The 16,793-nt window shown below is 44.0% G+C and overlaps 1 protein-coding gene across 1 annotated transcript in view; it reads right to left on the reverse strand.

Annotated features, from left to right (window-relative positions):
• LOC138287466 (trichohyalin-like) overlaps positions 1–16,793 on the reverse strand; it is a 167,064-nt gene that overhangs the window by 16,427 nt on the left and 133,844 nt on the right. Inside the window, exons 15-20 of the mRNA XM_069227904.1 lie at positions 14,419–14,562; positions 13,685–13,822; positions 9,310–9,459; positions 7,076–7,216; positions 6,475–6,618; positions 5,834–5,983 (exon numbers count right to left, since the gene is read on the reverse strand). Coding sequence (XP_069084005.1) covers positions 5,834–5,983; positions 6,475–6,618; positions 7,076–7,216; positions 9,310–9,459; positions 13,685–13,822; positions 14,419–14,562 — 867 coding nt within the window. The remainder of the gene's footprint in view (positions 1–5,833; positions 5,984–6,474; positions 6,619–7,075; positions 7,217–9,309; positions 9,460–13,684; positions 13,823–14,418; positions 14,563–16,793) is intronic.

Below are 16,793 nucleotides of genomic sequence, written 5' to 3' on the forward strand. Positions count from 1 at the left end.
CCAAGCAAGAATGTTTTGAGGTATTTCAACCATATAGATGGGTGCAGCAGACAGTAAGGGCCAGATGTAGCAAGCCGTTTGCATGACGCAAACTGCGAAAATCGCAGTTTGCACCATGCAAACGGCCGAACGCGATGCACATTCACAAATTGCGAGTCGGTACCAACTCGCAATTTGTGAATGCGACTCGCAAATAAGAAGGGGTGTTCCCTTCCTATTTGCGACTCGCATCGCAATTCAGACTTGCTTTGTGACCGCGAATGCGGTCGCAAAGCAACTCGCAGTTACCACCAGTGTCACACTGGTGCTAACTCATTCGCAAAAGGGAAGGGGTCCCCAGGGGACCCCTTCCCCTTTGTGAATGTCGACAAAAATATTTTTTCAGAGCAGTGCAGTGTATGGACCACTGCCTACTCTGAAAAAACGAAACCAAATGGTTTCGGAAGTTTTTTCAATTTGCAACTCGTTTTCCTTTAAGGAAAACGGGCTGCAAAATGAAAAAAAAAAAACTGCTTTATTTATAAAGCAGTCACAGACATGGGGGTCTGCTGACTTCAGCAGGCCACCATCCCTGTGAGTGCAGGGACTCGCTATGGGGTCGCAAAATGCGACCCACCTCATGAATATTGATGAGGTGGGTCTTTGCGACCCCATAGAGAGTCGCAGACGGTGTCTGAGACACCGTTCTGCATCCGAGATTGCGACCCGGAAATTGCGAGTTGGACAGACTTTCTGAGTCGCAATCTCAGAGTTTCCTACATGTGGCCCTAAGCTCCAATTATACGGGAGGTAGTAAGGGGGTGGCCATCTTAATCAAGAACAATACTAATATAACCTTTGTTGAGGGCCTGGTAGATAAATCTGGGAGGTGGATTGTGGGGAAATTACTTGCGTACGATTGTGCTTTTACATTGGTGGGATAACATGGCCCTAACAGAGATGATATAGCCCCATTAACAGAGTTGTCACACCTTTTACTGCAATATTGAAACCCTATGATACGGATGGGGGATTTGAATGTTGTATTGAATTACAGGTTGGATAGGTCCTCGCGTAGCAGGTCGAGAGTTAATGAGAAAATGCAAGCACAGGGGCAAGTAATGATGACTCAATTTGGGCTACATGATGTATGGAGAGAGAAAATGGGGCTTGAGAGAGGTTATACTTACAACAATAAAAATATAGGCATCAGTCTAGGATTGACTATTTTTAATAGATTGTGGCTTGAAAGAGTTTGTGGAGGAAGTAATACATGTTGGGGCACACTTATCAGACTAATTTGCTATTAGTTTGAAGCTTAGGTTGCCGGTAAATAAGGGGGAAAGAAGGTGGACCTTAGATAGAACGCTATTATTATGAGAGGTAGTAGCGGAGTTACGGGTGGAAACAGAGGAATTTTTCAATCTTAATAAAGGGTCATCTTTGCTAGCATTGGTATGGAACACTTTCAAAGCTTTTTTGAGGGGGAGGCTGATAATGGTAGCCTCATATAGGAGGAACATCTATAATGAAGACATAAGTAGGTTAGAAACTCGGGTACAGCAGATTGAGCAGAGATTGGCACATATGGACCTTGAGGAGGGTGAAGTCGATCAATTATGTAAACTAGATCAGGAGGCCCGTTCGGAATTGGCAGCGGTTATAGATAGAAGGATTAGACTGAGATGTGAGGTTAATAGGGTGGTGCATTTTGAGTATGGTGAAAACAGTGGCAAAATGCTGGCCTGGGAAATAAAAACTGATACAGTTAGAAATAGGGTGGCAGAAATCCGGGGTGGAAATCCAGAGGAGGTTAGGAGAAGTAGGAAAGAGGTGGAAGAAAGTTTCTTTAATTTTTTAAGAAATTATACACAGAGGAATTAGAGGTCTCACCAGAGTCAGTGAAGAGATAGTTAGGGGGATTAGAACTAGCCGCCCTGAGTGAGGAAGAAAAAAAGGTGGTTAATGAATCGATTAAGATGATAGAATTAGAGCAGGCCATAAAACCAGGCAAATTAGTTTAGGCACTAGGGCCAATTGGGTTACGCATGGAAATCTACAGAGCCCTGGGAAGCGGTATTATGAATTTTCTGAGGGTACTGTGTAATAATATTATAGAGGCCGACGGTAGGCTTCCCCCTTCCTGGAAGGAAGCTATTATCATAATAATTTTAGAACCAGGTAAAGACCCTAAAAAATCAGAGTCATACCGCCCAATATCCCTTCCAAACTGTGATTATAAAATCTTCGCAAAAATTTTGGCAGATAGATTAGGGGATGTTGTGGGGAAGCTTATACATATAGATCAGAAAGGCTTTTTAAAAGGAAGACACATGCATGAACTGACACATGGCCTGATAGGGTCAATCGACTTAGCTACCACATGTAAAGCCCCCTTAGCGGTCGTAATGGTTGATGCGACAAAGGCTTTTGATAGATTTAACTGGGGTATGTGAGGTTTATAACCTGGATGGACATTTTACAAGGACATTACAAAAAAATTATTATGATCCTTGTGCAAGAATTCTGGTTAATGGTTCTCTAACCCCCCCCTTTAAGATAGAAAGGGGAATGAGACGGGGTGCCCGCTATCTCCGTTATTGTTTGATCTTTATATTGAGCCACTGGCCAGTAGAATTAGAAGCGATCAGAGAATTCCCCCATTCGTGTGTAGGAATCTCTCTAGGAAGGTCTCTCTATAAGCGGACGATTTATACTTCTAATTTAAGTCAGGCTAAACCAGCTCTGGAAGAACTGATGGCAGAATTTGGGGGAATCTCTGGTTATGCGGTCAGTAATCAAAACACAGAGGTTAAGGCTTGGAATATGGAAATAAGTAGCCCTGTAATTAAAAAGGAGGTTAAATATTTAGGGATCACCATAACTCAGGATATAAGTAAATTAGCAGAAATAAACGTTATGAAGGTGATGAGGGATGTAGATCAGTTAATGAAGGGATGGCTAAATCTCCCTCTTACTATTATAGGGCTTGTAAATTTAATTAGGATGGTGATTGTGCCTAAATTTACACTTATTTTCAATTCAATACCATTAAAGATTGCTTAAGGGAAAAATAAGTAGTTTTATTGGGACTTCTAAGGGAGTTCGTATTTCTTGGAAAAAGTTGAGAATTAAGAAAGAGAAAGGAAGGCTGGCGATACAGGACATGCAACATTACGTATGGGCTTTCTTTTTGAAAAACGCGAGGGAGCTCTTTAATCAGTCAGGTTGCTCGGAGCTGGGGTATATTTTGATAGCAATGATGGAGGAAAATTGTGGGTTGCAGAAGAGCTTTTTATTTAAGTTTGGAGAACCAAAATTCTTTAGAATTTAGCAAAGCTTTGGTGCGCAGTTAGGAGGGTTACAAACCTGTCATACTATAGTGAACATGCCCCTGTTTGGACTCCCCAGGTTCACCGGAGTGGACTAAAGATGCTTTGGTAACCCCATTGAAAGAAGCTGAGCTTCGGAGTGAGGACAGTTTTGTTACAATGGAGAAGTCAGGCGTATGAAAACCTTAATGGGGAGGCAGGGGGTAATCTGTCTAAATTTAAAATATCTCCAGATAAAAAGCTGGGTGAGGCATCTGAACGATGAAGTGGGTGTTCTAATAACTTGGAGGAGAAAATGCATTTGGAAACCCCTTTAAAGAAGGAAGTGGCCAGGTGGTACTGGCTGATCATGGATATTGCGGACAGTGAATTTACCCTTCCGGAAGAGTTATGGAAAGAATGCTTGCCAGAGCTTCATCAAAAAGACTGATGGCAAGTATCTATTACACTTTTATATAACACAGTTAAACTGGCTGCTTTAAGAAGAAATCATTTGTTTTCAATTCATGGAGCCTTTTGGACACCAGCAAAGCTCTCCAGACTGGATCAGGGCAACATGGTCAGATGCAAAAAGTGTGGGTTGGCATCTGCAGATGATCTACATGTGTTTGTGGAATGTCCACAGCCCAGTAAGTTTTGGGAAGAGGTTAGTGAAGCAATCCGCGTAATACTCCCCATAAGCTCTAAGGTAAGCACCCCGTTAGTGATTTATGGATGTTTGCACGAATCATCGAAGATCAATAGGGATGGCTCTAAATTGCTTTTGTACATGGTGCTTGTGGCGAGGAGGGAGATTTGTAAAAAATGGAGCAGTGTTTCCCCTTTTACTTTTTCAGACTCGAAAGATCCCTTAATGTACGATTTGAAGTTAGACACAATATGTCGGCAAGTGGTTTCAGTAGAGGTCACAGGCATTCCAGACCGGTGCGGTCTCGTGGAGTTGGGCTACGATCAAAAATCTGTAAAATCCGCATTAGAAAGACCCCTCTCTCCTTGAGTGGAATGATGGAAGGTAAATGAGGACCAAAAAAATAACAATATTTCATGTGTTGCTTCTTAACCTAGGTCTGCGCTGAATCGAATACTTAAAAAATTGGAGGGTCCTGCTGGGTACTGATTAATATTGTGCTGTGTTACAATTTAGGTGTGCTACAGTGCAATATTATTTTATTTGCATCCAGAAAAACAACCAGAGAGATGCTTTATGTCAAGATGCTGGTGAACTAATTGCTATTGGTAATTGCAAATGCTCTACCTATTGTGCATGAAAATCCTAAACTGGGCAGAAGCCAGAAAGTGTCTGCTGTTGAGAATAAATACTTAACAAATAATTACAACGCACTCACTTAATTTTGGGTTGTTTCACAATTCTCCCCAGAAAGCGCTCACATACATTCTGCACAATTCTCCCCAGACAGCACTTGCATACATTCTGCACAATTCTCCCCAGACAGTGCTCACATACATTCTGCACAATTCTCCCCAGACAGAGCTTGCATGCATTCTGCACAATTCTCCCCAGACAGTGCTCACATACATTCTGCACAATTCTCCCCAGACAGAGCTTGCATGCATTCTGCACAATTCTCCTCAGACAGCGATCGCATACATTCTGCACAATTCTTCCCAGAGAGCACTTGCATACATTCTGCACAATTCTCCCCAGACAGCTCTTGCATACATTCTGCACAATTCTCACCAGACAGCGATCCCATACATTCTGCACAATTCTTCCCAGATAGCACTTGCATACATTCTGCACAATTCTCCTCAGACAGCGATCGCATACATTCTGCACAATTCTTCCCAGAGAGCACTTGCATACATTCTGCACAATTCTCCCCGGACAGCTCGCGCATACATTCTGCACAATTCTCCTCAGACAGCGATCGCATACATTCTGCACAACTCTTCCCAGATAGCACTTGCATACATTCTGCACAATTCTCCCCAGACAGCTCTCGCATACATTCTGCACAATTCTCACCAGACAGCGCTCACATACATTCTGCACAATTCTTCCCAGACAGAGCTTGCATACATTCTGCACAATTCTCCCCAGACAGAGCTTGCATACATTCTGCACAATTCTCCCCAGACAGCGCTCGCATACATTCTGCACAATTCTCCCCAGACAGCGCTTGCATATATTCTGCACAATTCTCCCAAGACAGAGCTTGCATACATTCTGCACAATTCTCCCCAGACAGCGCTTGCATATATTCTGCACAATTCTCCCAAGACAGAGCTTGCATACATTCTGCACAATTCTCCCCAGACAGCGCTAACATACATTCTGCACAATTCTCCCCAGACTGCACTCACATACATTCTGCACAGACAGAAGCTCTGCACCAAACAAGACAGGCCATGCTTTTATTTCTTCCTTCACACACCATAATCCACAACTTGAATTACAGAACCAACTCTCTCAACCAGAACTTCTCTGTCTCTTTGGCCAAATTCCCTCAGTGTGCTAAGTTATCCTAAAGTAAGGTGGAAAAATTGACCTCATCTCTTACACTTGACTGCTCCATTTGTTGGGAAACATCTTTACTTCCTGGAGTAGGTTTACGTTTTGACAAGGCATGCAGACTCTGATCTCCGTCTGGCAGGTGGGACTCGGACTTAAACCTCTGCTGTGGACTCTCCTTTTGGCTCCTCTGCATCTCCTGTGGAACAGAGGACCATAGATTACTATTGACGAGAGGAAGCCAGTGCCAACTTGAAAGTGCCATTAATCAGTAATCCTAAATCACTCCCTCCAGCCAGGGGCAATACACCACTCTGCCCAGTCAGATGTCATTCATCATCACCAAGAGCCAGTGAAATACACCATACTGCACTGATTAATCTCAAACACCTTCCTACACAGCCAACACTTCCACATAAACTCCTGTGTAGCATCACCACCCCCACAGCTGAATATCCCACACCTCCCCAAATAGGTGAAGCTTAGACACCACCCCTAGAGCCACCATCCACCCAGCTCTCCTTTGCCCCATCTTCAGCAAACATTCTTGGGACATATCCTATGGACCTTCACAAATCACAAAATCCACACTCCTCTTTCTCACTGAATGCTCTGTAATGATGGATGATAACCACACTAAGTTGTGACTCTCTCTCTCCACTACATATAGTTTTAGTGTGTTACACTAACTTGCTTCATTTCCTGGGGCATGTGTTTACTTCCTTCCAATGTTTTCATCTTTGACGAGGACAGCAGACTTCGCTCCCTGTCAGTCACTTGGCGCTCAGATTCAAACCTATGCTGTGGACTCTGTTTTCTGCTCTTCAGCATTTCCTGTAAAACAAAAGGACATGGACCACTTAGTGGTGAAGTAGTCAGTGGCAATGGATCTACGAGGGTCAGTGGTCTGTTCCATTTCCTCCAGCAAGTGACATTACACAGCTTGCTCTGCCAGAGTTTCAACACCATTCTGTGCAGAGGTGTACCACATCATACCCACAGCTTAAGTGCTAACACCTCTCCACAAAGCTTACGCTCCTATATCACCCGTAGAACATGTGCCACTGCTCCAGCCCTCAGCCAGATCTCCCACATAATCACCCACAGACAGCTGTTGTAGACCATCTCTGTACCAAAAATGCCAGTGGCATTCCGTATAGGCAAACACCAACCCCTAAGCATTCCTCTGCCTCTGCCTGGATGTTCTCCCACAGGATGCTATGTCATGATTGACCACATCCACACTCAGTTATGCCCCCTCTCTCTGTCACAATTAGTCCTGATCTCTTACACTAACGTGCTCCATTTCCTGGGACCACAGACTACTTCCTCTCGGGCTTTTATGTTTTGAGAGACCCTGGTTGTCTTCGTGGTCCCCATCCTTGAAGTCAGACATGTACTGAAGGCTCTTCCGCCTGCCCCTCAACATTTCCTACAAAATGCAAGGGTTTATATCAGTCAGTGGTGACGTATTGAGCACCAGCCCGCACAGATCATACACTGTTTGCATTTACACCATACGCCCCTGGTTATGACTCCTACACTTCATCCCCACAGCCAGCAGCTTTTACGTCATTGGCTACAGCCATCATTTGTAGAGCACACACCCAGCCAGGGCTTGTACACCGACCCTATGTAAAGCAATCATGAATTACCACTAGCCAGCATTCCTGAGGAGTCAAGTACAGGCAGCATATCCACACCACCCACACAGCTACAGCTCTGCTTTCTGCTCCCCAGCATCTCCTGTGAAACAGAAGGACATAGATTACGTGGCTTAGAGGTATCCATTACTAACTATGACCGAGGACGTGATTTAGCGTTTGATGGATGGTACTCTTTCCATCAGGGTGACAGAAGATATTCCCTCTGCCATCCGTCAAATTTAGTAATTTCTATACATTGAAAGGAAATGTCACCAACGCAGTTGCTTTCAGTGTACAAAAAAGTTTGATGGACTGTCACTGTCGATTTTGACGTCTGTTCAGCAAACCTTCAACATTTTATTTCCCGAAACAAACTCCCAAAACTGAAGTTTGGTCCAGAAAACAAAAAAACTAATGACCACTACACTCTGGGAGTTTCTTTTTCATTTGTTTTCTACTCTCATTCCCAGGTTTTTCCTGGCAGTGGTGTATAAGAAAAAAAAGATATTACACTATCCACCATAATAGGGCAAGTGGTGTAATGTGCTTCCTCCGAAGGCTCCTGCTCCATGTGGCTGTCAGAGGAAATTTTCCGATGATGGGGCCAACAAGGGCCTCCTTGACATAAAACATAAGGACCGCCCATCTCTAAATGAGGCGGCGGACGGAGGATTTGGTTCACAGGTTAATCCGTTGCAATTCTAATTGGGGCCCAGAGTATTAAGTCAGTCAGGACTACTTACAGTCAGTGGCATTACAAGAGCTGCCTCAGCCACCACTCCTACAGCCAATGAGAATACATCATTCCCCACAGCTTTTGGTCTAATAACCACCCCTGGCTTTGGGATAAGATGTATGATCACTGTAAGGGTGGTGTAGTAGGGCTTCCCCTAAGGGATTATGTATGATGACTTCCACACCATATCCACCACAGCCAGCATTCCTAAAGCATCCCCTTCAGCCAGCCCTTGCACGCCAACCCCACAAAGTGACCATACACCACCACACGCAGCAAGCATTGCTGAGCATCCACAATGGCTTGCACTCCAACACCCCCCCACAGTGACCATACATCACCACGCCCAGCCAGCTTTCCTGAAACAACCACTAGTGTCAGCAGTCCTACAAAACCCCCACAGATACTCACCATAAATCACCACATGCAGCCAGCATTCATATACCATCAACTGCAACCAGCACTCCAACTCCACCCCCACCATGACGACAGATCACCACCCATAGCCAGCATTCTTAAGCATCCACTAAGACCACCCCCACAGACTGTGGCCATACATCCCCACCTCCAGCCAGCATTCCTAGAGCGTCCATTAAAGCCAGCACCTTCTAACCACCTCCACAGAGACCATGTGCCATTACCCATGTACAGCATTCATATAACAGTGTAATCAGCTTTCCTACCCGATCCCAACAGAGAGGAGCCATACATCACCACCCACAGCCAACATTCCAGGAGAATCCTCCATACCATGTACTCGTACACCGACCCCACAGACAGTGGCCATATATCATTACCTGCAGCCAGCATTCCTGAAACATCCAATCAAGCCAGCACATTTTACACTGCCCCCACAGTGACCATATATCATCACCCATAGACAGCATTTGTATAACGGTCCCTACAATCAGTGCTCCTACCAGCATTCATTACATTGTCTGTAACCACTGCACCCCCACTCAGCACTGCACCATTACCCACAGACAGCGCCACCGCACCACCATCACTCACTTCTCATTCTCCATTCCACACAAACACCATCTGACACTCTCTACAGGTAAAGTGTGATAGTGACAAATAACACTGTGTTAGACTGACACAGGGCTATGTCTCTCTGTGCCACCGATGACGCATGTCTCTTACACTTGCCAGCTCCATTTCTTGAGACATCTTGCCTAATCCTTGGGTAGCTTTAGATTTAGAAGGTTCATGTAGAGACTGGTTTCTGCCCAGATCCTGGGACTCATTCTGGAACTGGTGATGCGGGCTCCACCTTCTGTCCCTCAGCATCTCCTGTAAAATCCAACAACATGAACCAGTGAGTGCTTAGATACACAAGGTCAAATCTCACCAACCAGCCATGGTCTATGCTTGTATAATAACTCCTACAAACAGGACTAGGGATATTATGCCATCACAACAGTAAATTCCACTGCTCCGCCCCCACAGCCAGAACTGCTTTACAAGCCCCCTCACTAGCTCACCTATAAAAGCTTCCACAGCCATCAGCTCTGCACCATTTACCACAAGCAGAGCTGGGAATGCACCAGAATCATTGCGGGTCTGGAAACGTTTTTATGGAGAACCAGCTTTAAAAACTAATGTATAAGGAAAATGTGGATTAACATTACTGTGTGGCTTTAACAAATCCATTGTGAAAATTCCTTTATAAAGAACAAGCAGTGCAGGAGCCATCATTCAAAGTAATACTGACCTTAACTCTATCTCCAAAGCCACCTTAATGCCAACTCTGTAACACAAATTAGAGAAACCCAATAGAACAGAGAGAAGCCCGGGTCCTTTAGCTCTAGGAGGAGCGAGTCTTCCGATTGGCTTAATTTCCATAACATTCCAAAGTCACAGAGACTTGTGCACGTTGTCCTCAAACTGAGCAATCAAGATTTTTTTTTTTTAAGAAACTAGACTAGTTTGAGGACAATTAATGTAGAAAAGTATGACAGCAAAACCTCTGAAAACATCTAAAATAATATTTAATATTTGATCAATGATTAGTTGTACAAATATAGTGTGCTCAGTGCTCGTGGTGATTACCCAAAGGTGTGAAAAGTGAACGGGGTATATACAAAGAATGGTGCTTGAGTCAGACATCAATCAAAGCACCCACATACTATAAGTTGTCAGACATATTAAATGTGAATTCTATCCCTGATCTTTTTGCATTTGTCAACCTTTCTGGCCATTCACAAGATTCAAACTAATCTTAACTCAGCTGTTTGTTGATCCATTGAAAAGGCTGGATATCAGAATGTGGTAAAAAATATCATCTGACATAAGGTGTCCTAAATACAAGAATATTGTCCCATTGGGTGCACATTTTCTGTCATTATTTCCAATGGGGTTATATTTTTTATATTTTTGTAAATTATATTTAGGACATGACTTGTATTTTAGATAATGTTCTGATAACATCACTCAGACAATATCTTTTGAAACTGCACACCTCTCTTTCACTATCAATAAAATCTCTCAAAAATAATAACACAGAGTTTCAGAATTTCATGCACTAGTTAAAGGAAACTAGTTTAAACTTAAGATCCACCCATAGCTAGAACAACAAGGCAATTAATTACGTGTATCTGATAGTCAGACTAGTGTATTGGTCTATTTGTAGACCCCTTTTCAGAAAATCAACTGAACCTAACACCCTGTTACAGTATGATAGGCATCATCCCAGAGCCCTAAAGATGGCCTACTGTTCGGCCAGTTCCTCCAGTTGTGGCACAGTTGTAAACACAGAGCCTGATTTACAAACTGCACTATGTCGTACATTTTGTAGAATTACAGTAGTACTACAATGTGCTATTCCCAAACTGCACTTTTATAGTAACTTACACATTTAAGAAAGTTTACTACTTTTCAATATGGGTAAACTGCACTTCTGGAGTAACTTACACTTTTGAAGCAACTTACACTTTTGTAGTAAGTCTCTATCGCCATCATCTTCTAGGGGAGGGTGATGCAGTACCAGTGGCTGGCAAAGGGTGCTGGACTTACTATAAAAGTGTAAAGTTACTACAAAAGTGTAAGTTACTATACATTTGCAGTTTGCGAATACCAAAAAGTAGTAAACGTACTCAAAAGCATAAGTTCTTTTGAAAATCAAGCCCTCACTGTTCATTACTTCAAGGGGGCAGAAGTCTTGAGTCCCAAACGTAGGGCCAGGGGCTACCCAGAAAAAGCATGGTATTACTGGAAGGAGGAATTTCATAGTCTAAAACTGAAGAAAAAAAAACTAGTCACGATTATCACCTTTAGCCACAAACCAACAAAACAATGAAAGTGAACTTTAGTGGTAGGGATCTTTGCACTGGAACACCTTTTGTGCACCCCCAAGAGAAAAAGCAACATAAAAGTCCAGTTGGTTTATGCCGGTAACATCAAGCCACTAGACTCCTCTGTCATGGGCTGCTGGGGTCACCTTCTGTGTTGGAACATTTCAAGTGTGGGAATTCCAAAGCCAATACCAAAGCACATAAACAGAATGAAGTAGCATAGAGGTTGTAAAGCACTCTATTGGTAGCTCCAGTATGTTTACTTATTGCCACTGGTGCAGAGAAAAAGCCTGCATCGCTGGAAGAAACAGCACAGTGTCTCAGAAGATAAAAAAATAAAACCATGGACAAGCCTGATTTAGTAGCTGAGAAAGCAACAAAATAAGAAGGACAGCAACAGGCTGACCTGTTCAATACAGCCTAGGTCCCAGCTTCTGCTTTTTTGAATATGATATATAATATACGAGAAGGAAGAATCGGCCATAGATTACAATTTTACCTGTCTGAAAGGAAATCAGTGAGGCCATTAGTGGGAAACATTTAGGAACGTTTAGGAACTTTTACCATGAATGCAACTTTACGACTCTCATTTGTTCTTTGCAGAATGGCTACAGAGAGAAGCTACTTCATACCATACCTTAACCAACAAGCTCACCATGCCAAACCCATCTTTTAGTTACTAGATGATATCTCAAGTACACAGTAAAATAATAACATTACAGGATAGGGTATCACTTCATTTATATCTTGATTCAGTAGAAATGAATAACAAAGTGAGGGTGCTTTAATAGCTGCAAGGCAATTTCCTCAATCCCCCTTTGATCAATATCAAGATGTCCACCTGGGTCAGACCAGGTTTATGAGCCTTTTAACAGTCTTTGAACTTTGGCCACATTTTATTAATCATCACAAGCCAAAAAACACTCCCAATAAACACAATCTAAAAACCAATGAAAAACCTGTTTCTCTTCAGGGGGCACATACATCTAGCAGCATTTTGGGGTAAGGCCAGTATCACACACTGTGGCCTCAATCATCTTCTTTCTGTGACTAAACATCTTCAGCATAGCAACACTCTTTGCTACAGCTAAGACGTACAGTTCATCCTATTCTTTTGGGGTCCCAGATCCTGCTTGCTGAAGATCTTGTGAGGTTGCCAGATCAGGATCCCTGCCTAAGGTAATCCAGGCACACCAAGAACCCATAAGCTAGTAGCTAGAACACCCTTGTTCAGTTTCTCCTCTGTCCTTCTTTTAGAGGTGGCATTTACTTAATGAACTTGCCCAGGCTGGTTGTTGTAGATGACAGACTGGCACAAGAGTCTCCAACATAGGCCCTGGAATGCTTTGCCCCCTGCTGCACACGTACCCAGTCCACCCTTGGATACCTAGAAGGTACAGGGTTCCGTAACTCAGTAAATGGGTTGACCAAATGTATAGGACATCAAAAGAGGTCAATGCCAACCACCCACCTCATCATATAGAGATATGGGCCCTGTAAGGGTACCATCTGTGACTCATTGGACTTCCTTATTTCCATATTTTGGCAGAGGACTCGCTTGGATGGCTAAATGTATCAGTCCTGAGTCAGTCATCCTACAGCTTTTCTGCTGCCTCCTCTATTCAATCTTAGGGCTGTCAATAATGGTGAAGTTACTCATATGATAGTTCTCCAGCGGGGGTCATAAATAACCCACTACCATCCCTGGCTGAAAGAATAAAATTGTAACAGAGATAAGATCAGGAGTTTTCTGTTCCAAATGAAATGAAACAACTGTAAGTACAAGTCATTGTCGTATAGCAGGGCTGCTCGCTACCTTAAAGGGGCATTGGTCTTTTTTTAACTTGAATAGGTCTCTTGTTAAGAGATCAATGTTCTTCGATTCTTTTCTTTTTTCCTTTTTATAAAGGGATAAGGTAAGGACGGATCAGCCTCTTAAATTATCATTAGTGGGCTTTCTAAATATAATAGTTTTACTTTAAAAATACTACAAATTAACCAAATTCTACCAATGTAGCCTACAAACAGAGGCACATTCATGTTTTTAGATAAAATGTATCTTGTTAAAGTAGACTTTGCAGGAGAATTAAGTTTTATGACTTCAGTGAAGATCACATTATGGAGAACCAGCGCTCCTCAATAACAGTGGCATTGTGTGTCATTACAAAGGGCCATCAAGCAGGACTAAATAGTTTCATTTGCCCACTACAGACTTGTTTTCTTACAATGTCCTGCTCCACTTCCTGGGGGAACTGTAAATTTCCTCGTGTAGCTTTCTGTGGTGGTGAGGGACGCAGGTTCTGCTCTCTGCTCAGATCTTTGACTTGAAACCGGTTTTGTGGGCTCTGCCTTCTGTTCGTATCCTGCAACATAGAAGGAATATACACCTCACAAAACGATTGGTAAATGTCCTACATTATTCCCTAAAATCATCATTGCAACCTCATCCTGAACAACCGGTGCTCCTACACCACCTTCAATAGTCTGCCTTCCTCACTATCTCTCACAGGAAGGGCTCCTAGATTATCCCCAGAGCCAGCTGCTCTTCACCACCCCAAAACCACTCAAAGTCAACAATCCTACACTATCCCCACAGGGTATAATACCAGAGTATTGTAACCAAAATAACCTTTCACAGAAACATCAAGCCTTAAGTATTGTTTACAACAATACTGCCCTTATTTGAGTTGAAAATACAAAGTCTACACCCAACTAAGTGGTTTTCTATAGACAATAATTAGGACACAATATTTCTGTCATATAGTATTTTTGCTAACAATAGTCTGACATATCTCCCCAACGCACAGTGCTGCATTACCATCTGCCTGTGCAATCGCTCTTATATCATAGTACAGAGAAAAGGTTTTTATGCCATTTGCTAAAGCTAAACTTCTCCACCGTACTCTGCAGCCAGCACTCTTCAGTTTACAAAATCACAGTCTCAGCCTTTTGTTCTCACCTGCTCTGTTTTCTGAGGTGCATGCCCACTTTCCTGGGTAGTTTTAGCGTTTGCCACATGAAACATGTCCTGCTTGCTTTCTCGCTCATTGAGCTTAGATTGGAACTTCTGTTGTGGACCCTGTTGTCTGCCCCTCTGGCTATCCTGCAAAATGTAAGGACATATGTCAATTAGGACTTATGCACCACTGTGCCAGCCCTCACTAAACCTTCATAGTCTCTGCTTATGCACATTCTGGCACATGCATTGCTACTTCACCATACCCAACTATCAGTTGTCCTACACTATGTATCCAACAAGAGCTCCTACTGATCCAAAGTGCCCCTCAGACAGTGATCTCTTCTAGGAATTCTTGGTGTAGTGTCAGAACCGGCAAGAACACATCAGGCCTTGTAACCTAATCCAAGGACTGACATTTAAGTAGTTGAAGACACTTTCCTTCATGTGGCAACGTTTGCCCATGTAGAGACAGTTTTTCTTTATCAGCAGCATGATCGGCAATGCATCTTCAGTAACCTGATAGCTACCAAAGCCCCATTATCACTCCAAGATTTTGATGCAAACACTTCTCCATTGTCAGACACTGTGTCCCTCATTAAGACCCTGACGGTCTTTTAACCGCCAGGGTTAATGTGGCAGTATCACCACCAACAGGCTGGCGGTGTATACCGCCACATTATGAGTGTGGGGGGTTGGCTGCTGCCAACCTGCCACATCTCTACTCATACTGCCATGGCCATATGAACCGCCTGGCTGGAGATGTTCATCTCCGACCCGGCGGTCCACAGAAGACCACCGGCGGCATTAAGACCTGGCCTACCGCCATGGTTTCTGCAGCGGTAGCACCGCGACGAAAACCATGGCGGTAGGGCTAGCGGTGACAGGGAATCCCTTCCCTGTCACCAGTAGACGGCTCCCCCCCCCAGCAAGCACCTGACCCCCCCAGCCCTTCTACAGTCAAAGCGCCCCCCACTCCCCTACTCACATGTCGCACCCACCCCCCTACTCACATGTCACCCTCACCCCCCCACTCACATGTCACCCCACCACACACATAGCGAACCCCCGCCCTCCTCCCCGCATACATGCACACACACACCCACACGCACCACGCATACACCCATTCACCTCAACTTTCAGACACGCATCCAATCACACTCATCCATACACACATTCACTCACACTCTTCCATACACACATTCACTCACACATACTCACACGCATTCACTCACACATACTCACACGCATACTCACACGAATACACACTGACATGCAGACACACACTCACTTCAACATTCATCCACACATTCACTCACACGCATACAACCACGAATACACCACAGCACTCACAGACGCGTTCACACATGCACACACACATTCATACACACAGGCAGACACCACACACAACATCCCCCCTCCCCTGTCGGATGTCCGACTTACCTTGTCTGGAGAGGAGGTCGTCTGGCAGGGAATGTGAAGGGGCGCTGCTACTGCCGGCAGCGCCCCGCCAGCAGGACACCGCCAGGCCGTATTAATGGTCTTAATACGGCTGGTGGCGTCCTTCTGGCGGGGAGGGTCGGTGCAGGTGGTAGCACCTACCAACCGCCTCCGACCACCAGCATGGATACTGCTGGATTTCCAGCCAAAGTGTGTCGGAAATCCGGCAGTACCCACGATATGGCGGGTGGAAGACCACCAGCACTGGCAGTCTTATAGTGCCCGTGGCTTCAGCGGTCTTAAGAAAAGACTGCTGAGGTCCTATTGAGGGCCTGTGTGTGTCAATGGTGGGATGCAGCAAACTCATCTGAAGCCAGCCTCTGACTTGCCCAAGATAAGGGTGATGCTGTCTAGTGGCCACAATACTCTCTCACAGTAAAGGAAACTTCTAAGAACTAGGTGCCTGCAGGGAAGAGTCACTTCAGCATGAGAAAATAGCCTAACATATAAACAATCTCCAGAGTCTTGAATTCAGTAGGTGAAGAGTAGCTCTAAGGTGACCACAGTCAGCAAGAAATGAAAATCAGCTGACCACGATACAGCTGTAGGCATTTTGGCTTTTTGTAACTTTACTGTTCGAACATGGCTGACTGCCACATCAGAAAGGTAAAATAAAATAAATATGTGAGCACATAAAGGACAGCCAGTGTACCATTATGGCTTTGCAGCTGTCAGGCTCTTGTAAAAACATAAATAAAAAGTGTGAGGAAATGGGTTGTATTATATGGTGTGGGTTGTGCAACCTCACCATGTAATACACTTACCAACCCTTTTAGGTCCAGTAGGTCTCGAGAGTAAAACCCTCAGCTCAACTCTCAGTAGCTATGGCACTGAGCAGCAAGACTTACACAAAGGAACAGGTGTAAAGCATTTAAACA

This window comes from Pleurodeles waltl, chromosome 4_1 (assembly GCF_031143425.1).
Source record: "Pleurodeles waltl isolate 20211129_DDA chromosome 4_1, aPleWal1.hap1.20221129, whole genome shotgun sequence".
NCBI classification, from domain to species: domain Eukaryota; kingdom Metazoa; phylum Chordata; class Amphibia; order Caudata; family Salamandridae; genus Pleurodeles; species Pleurodeles waltl.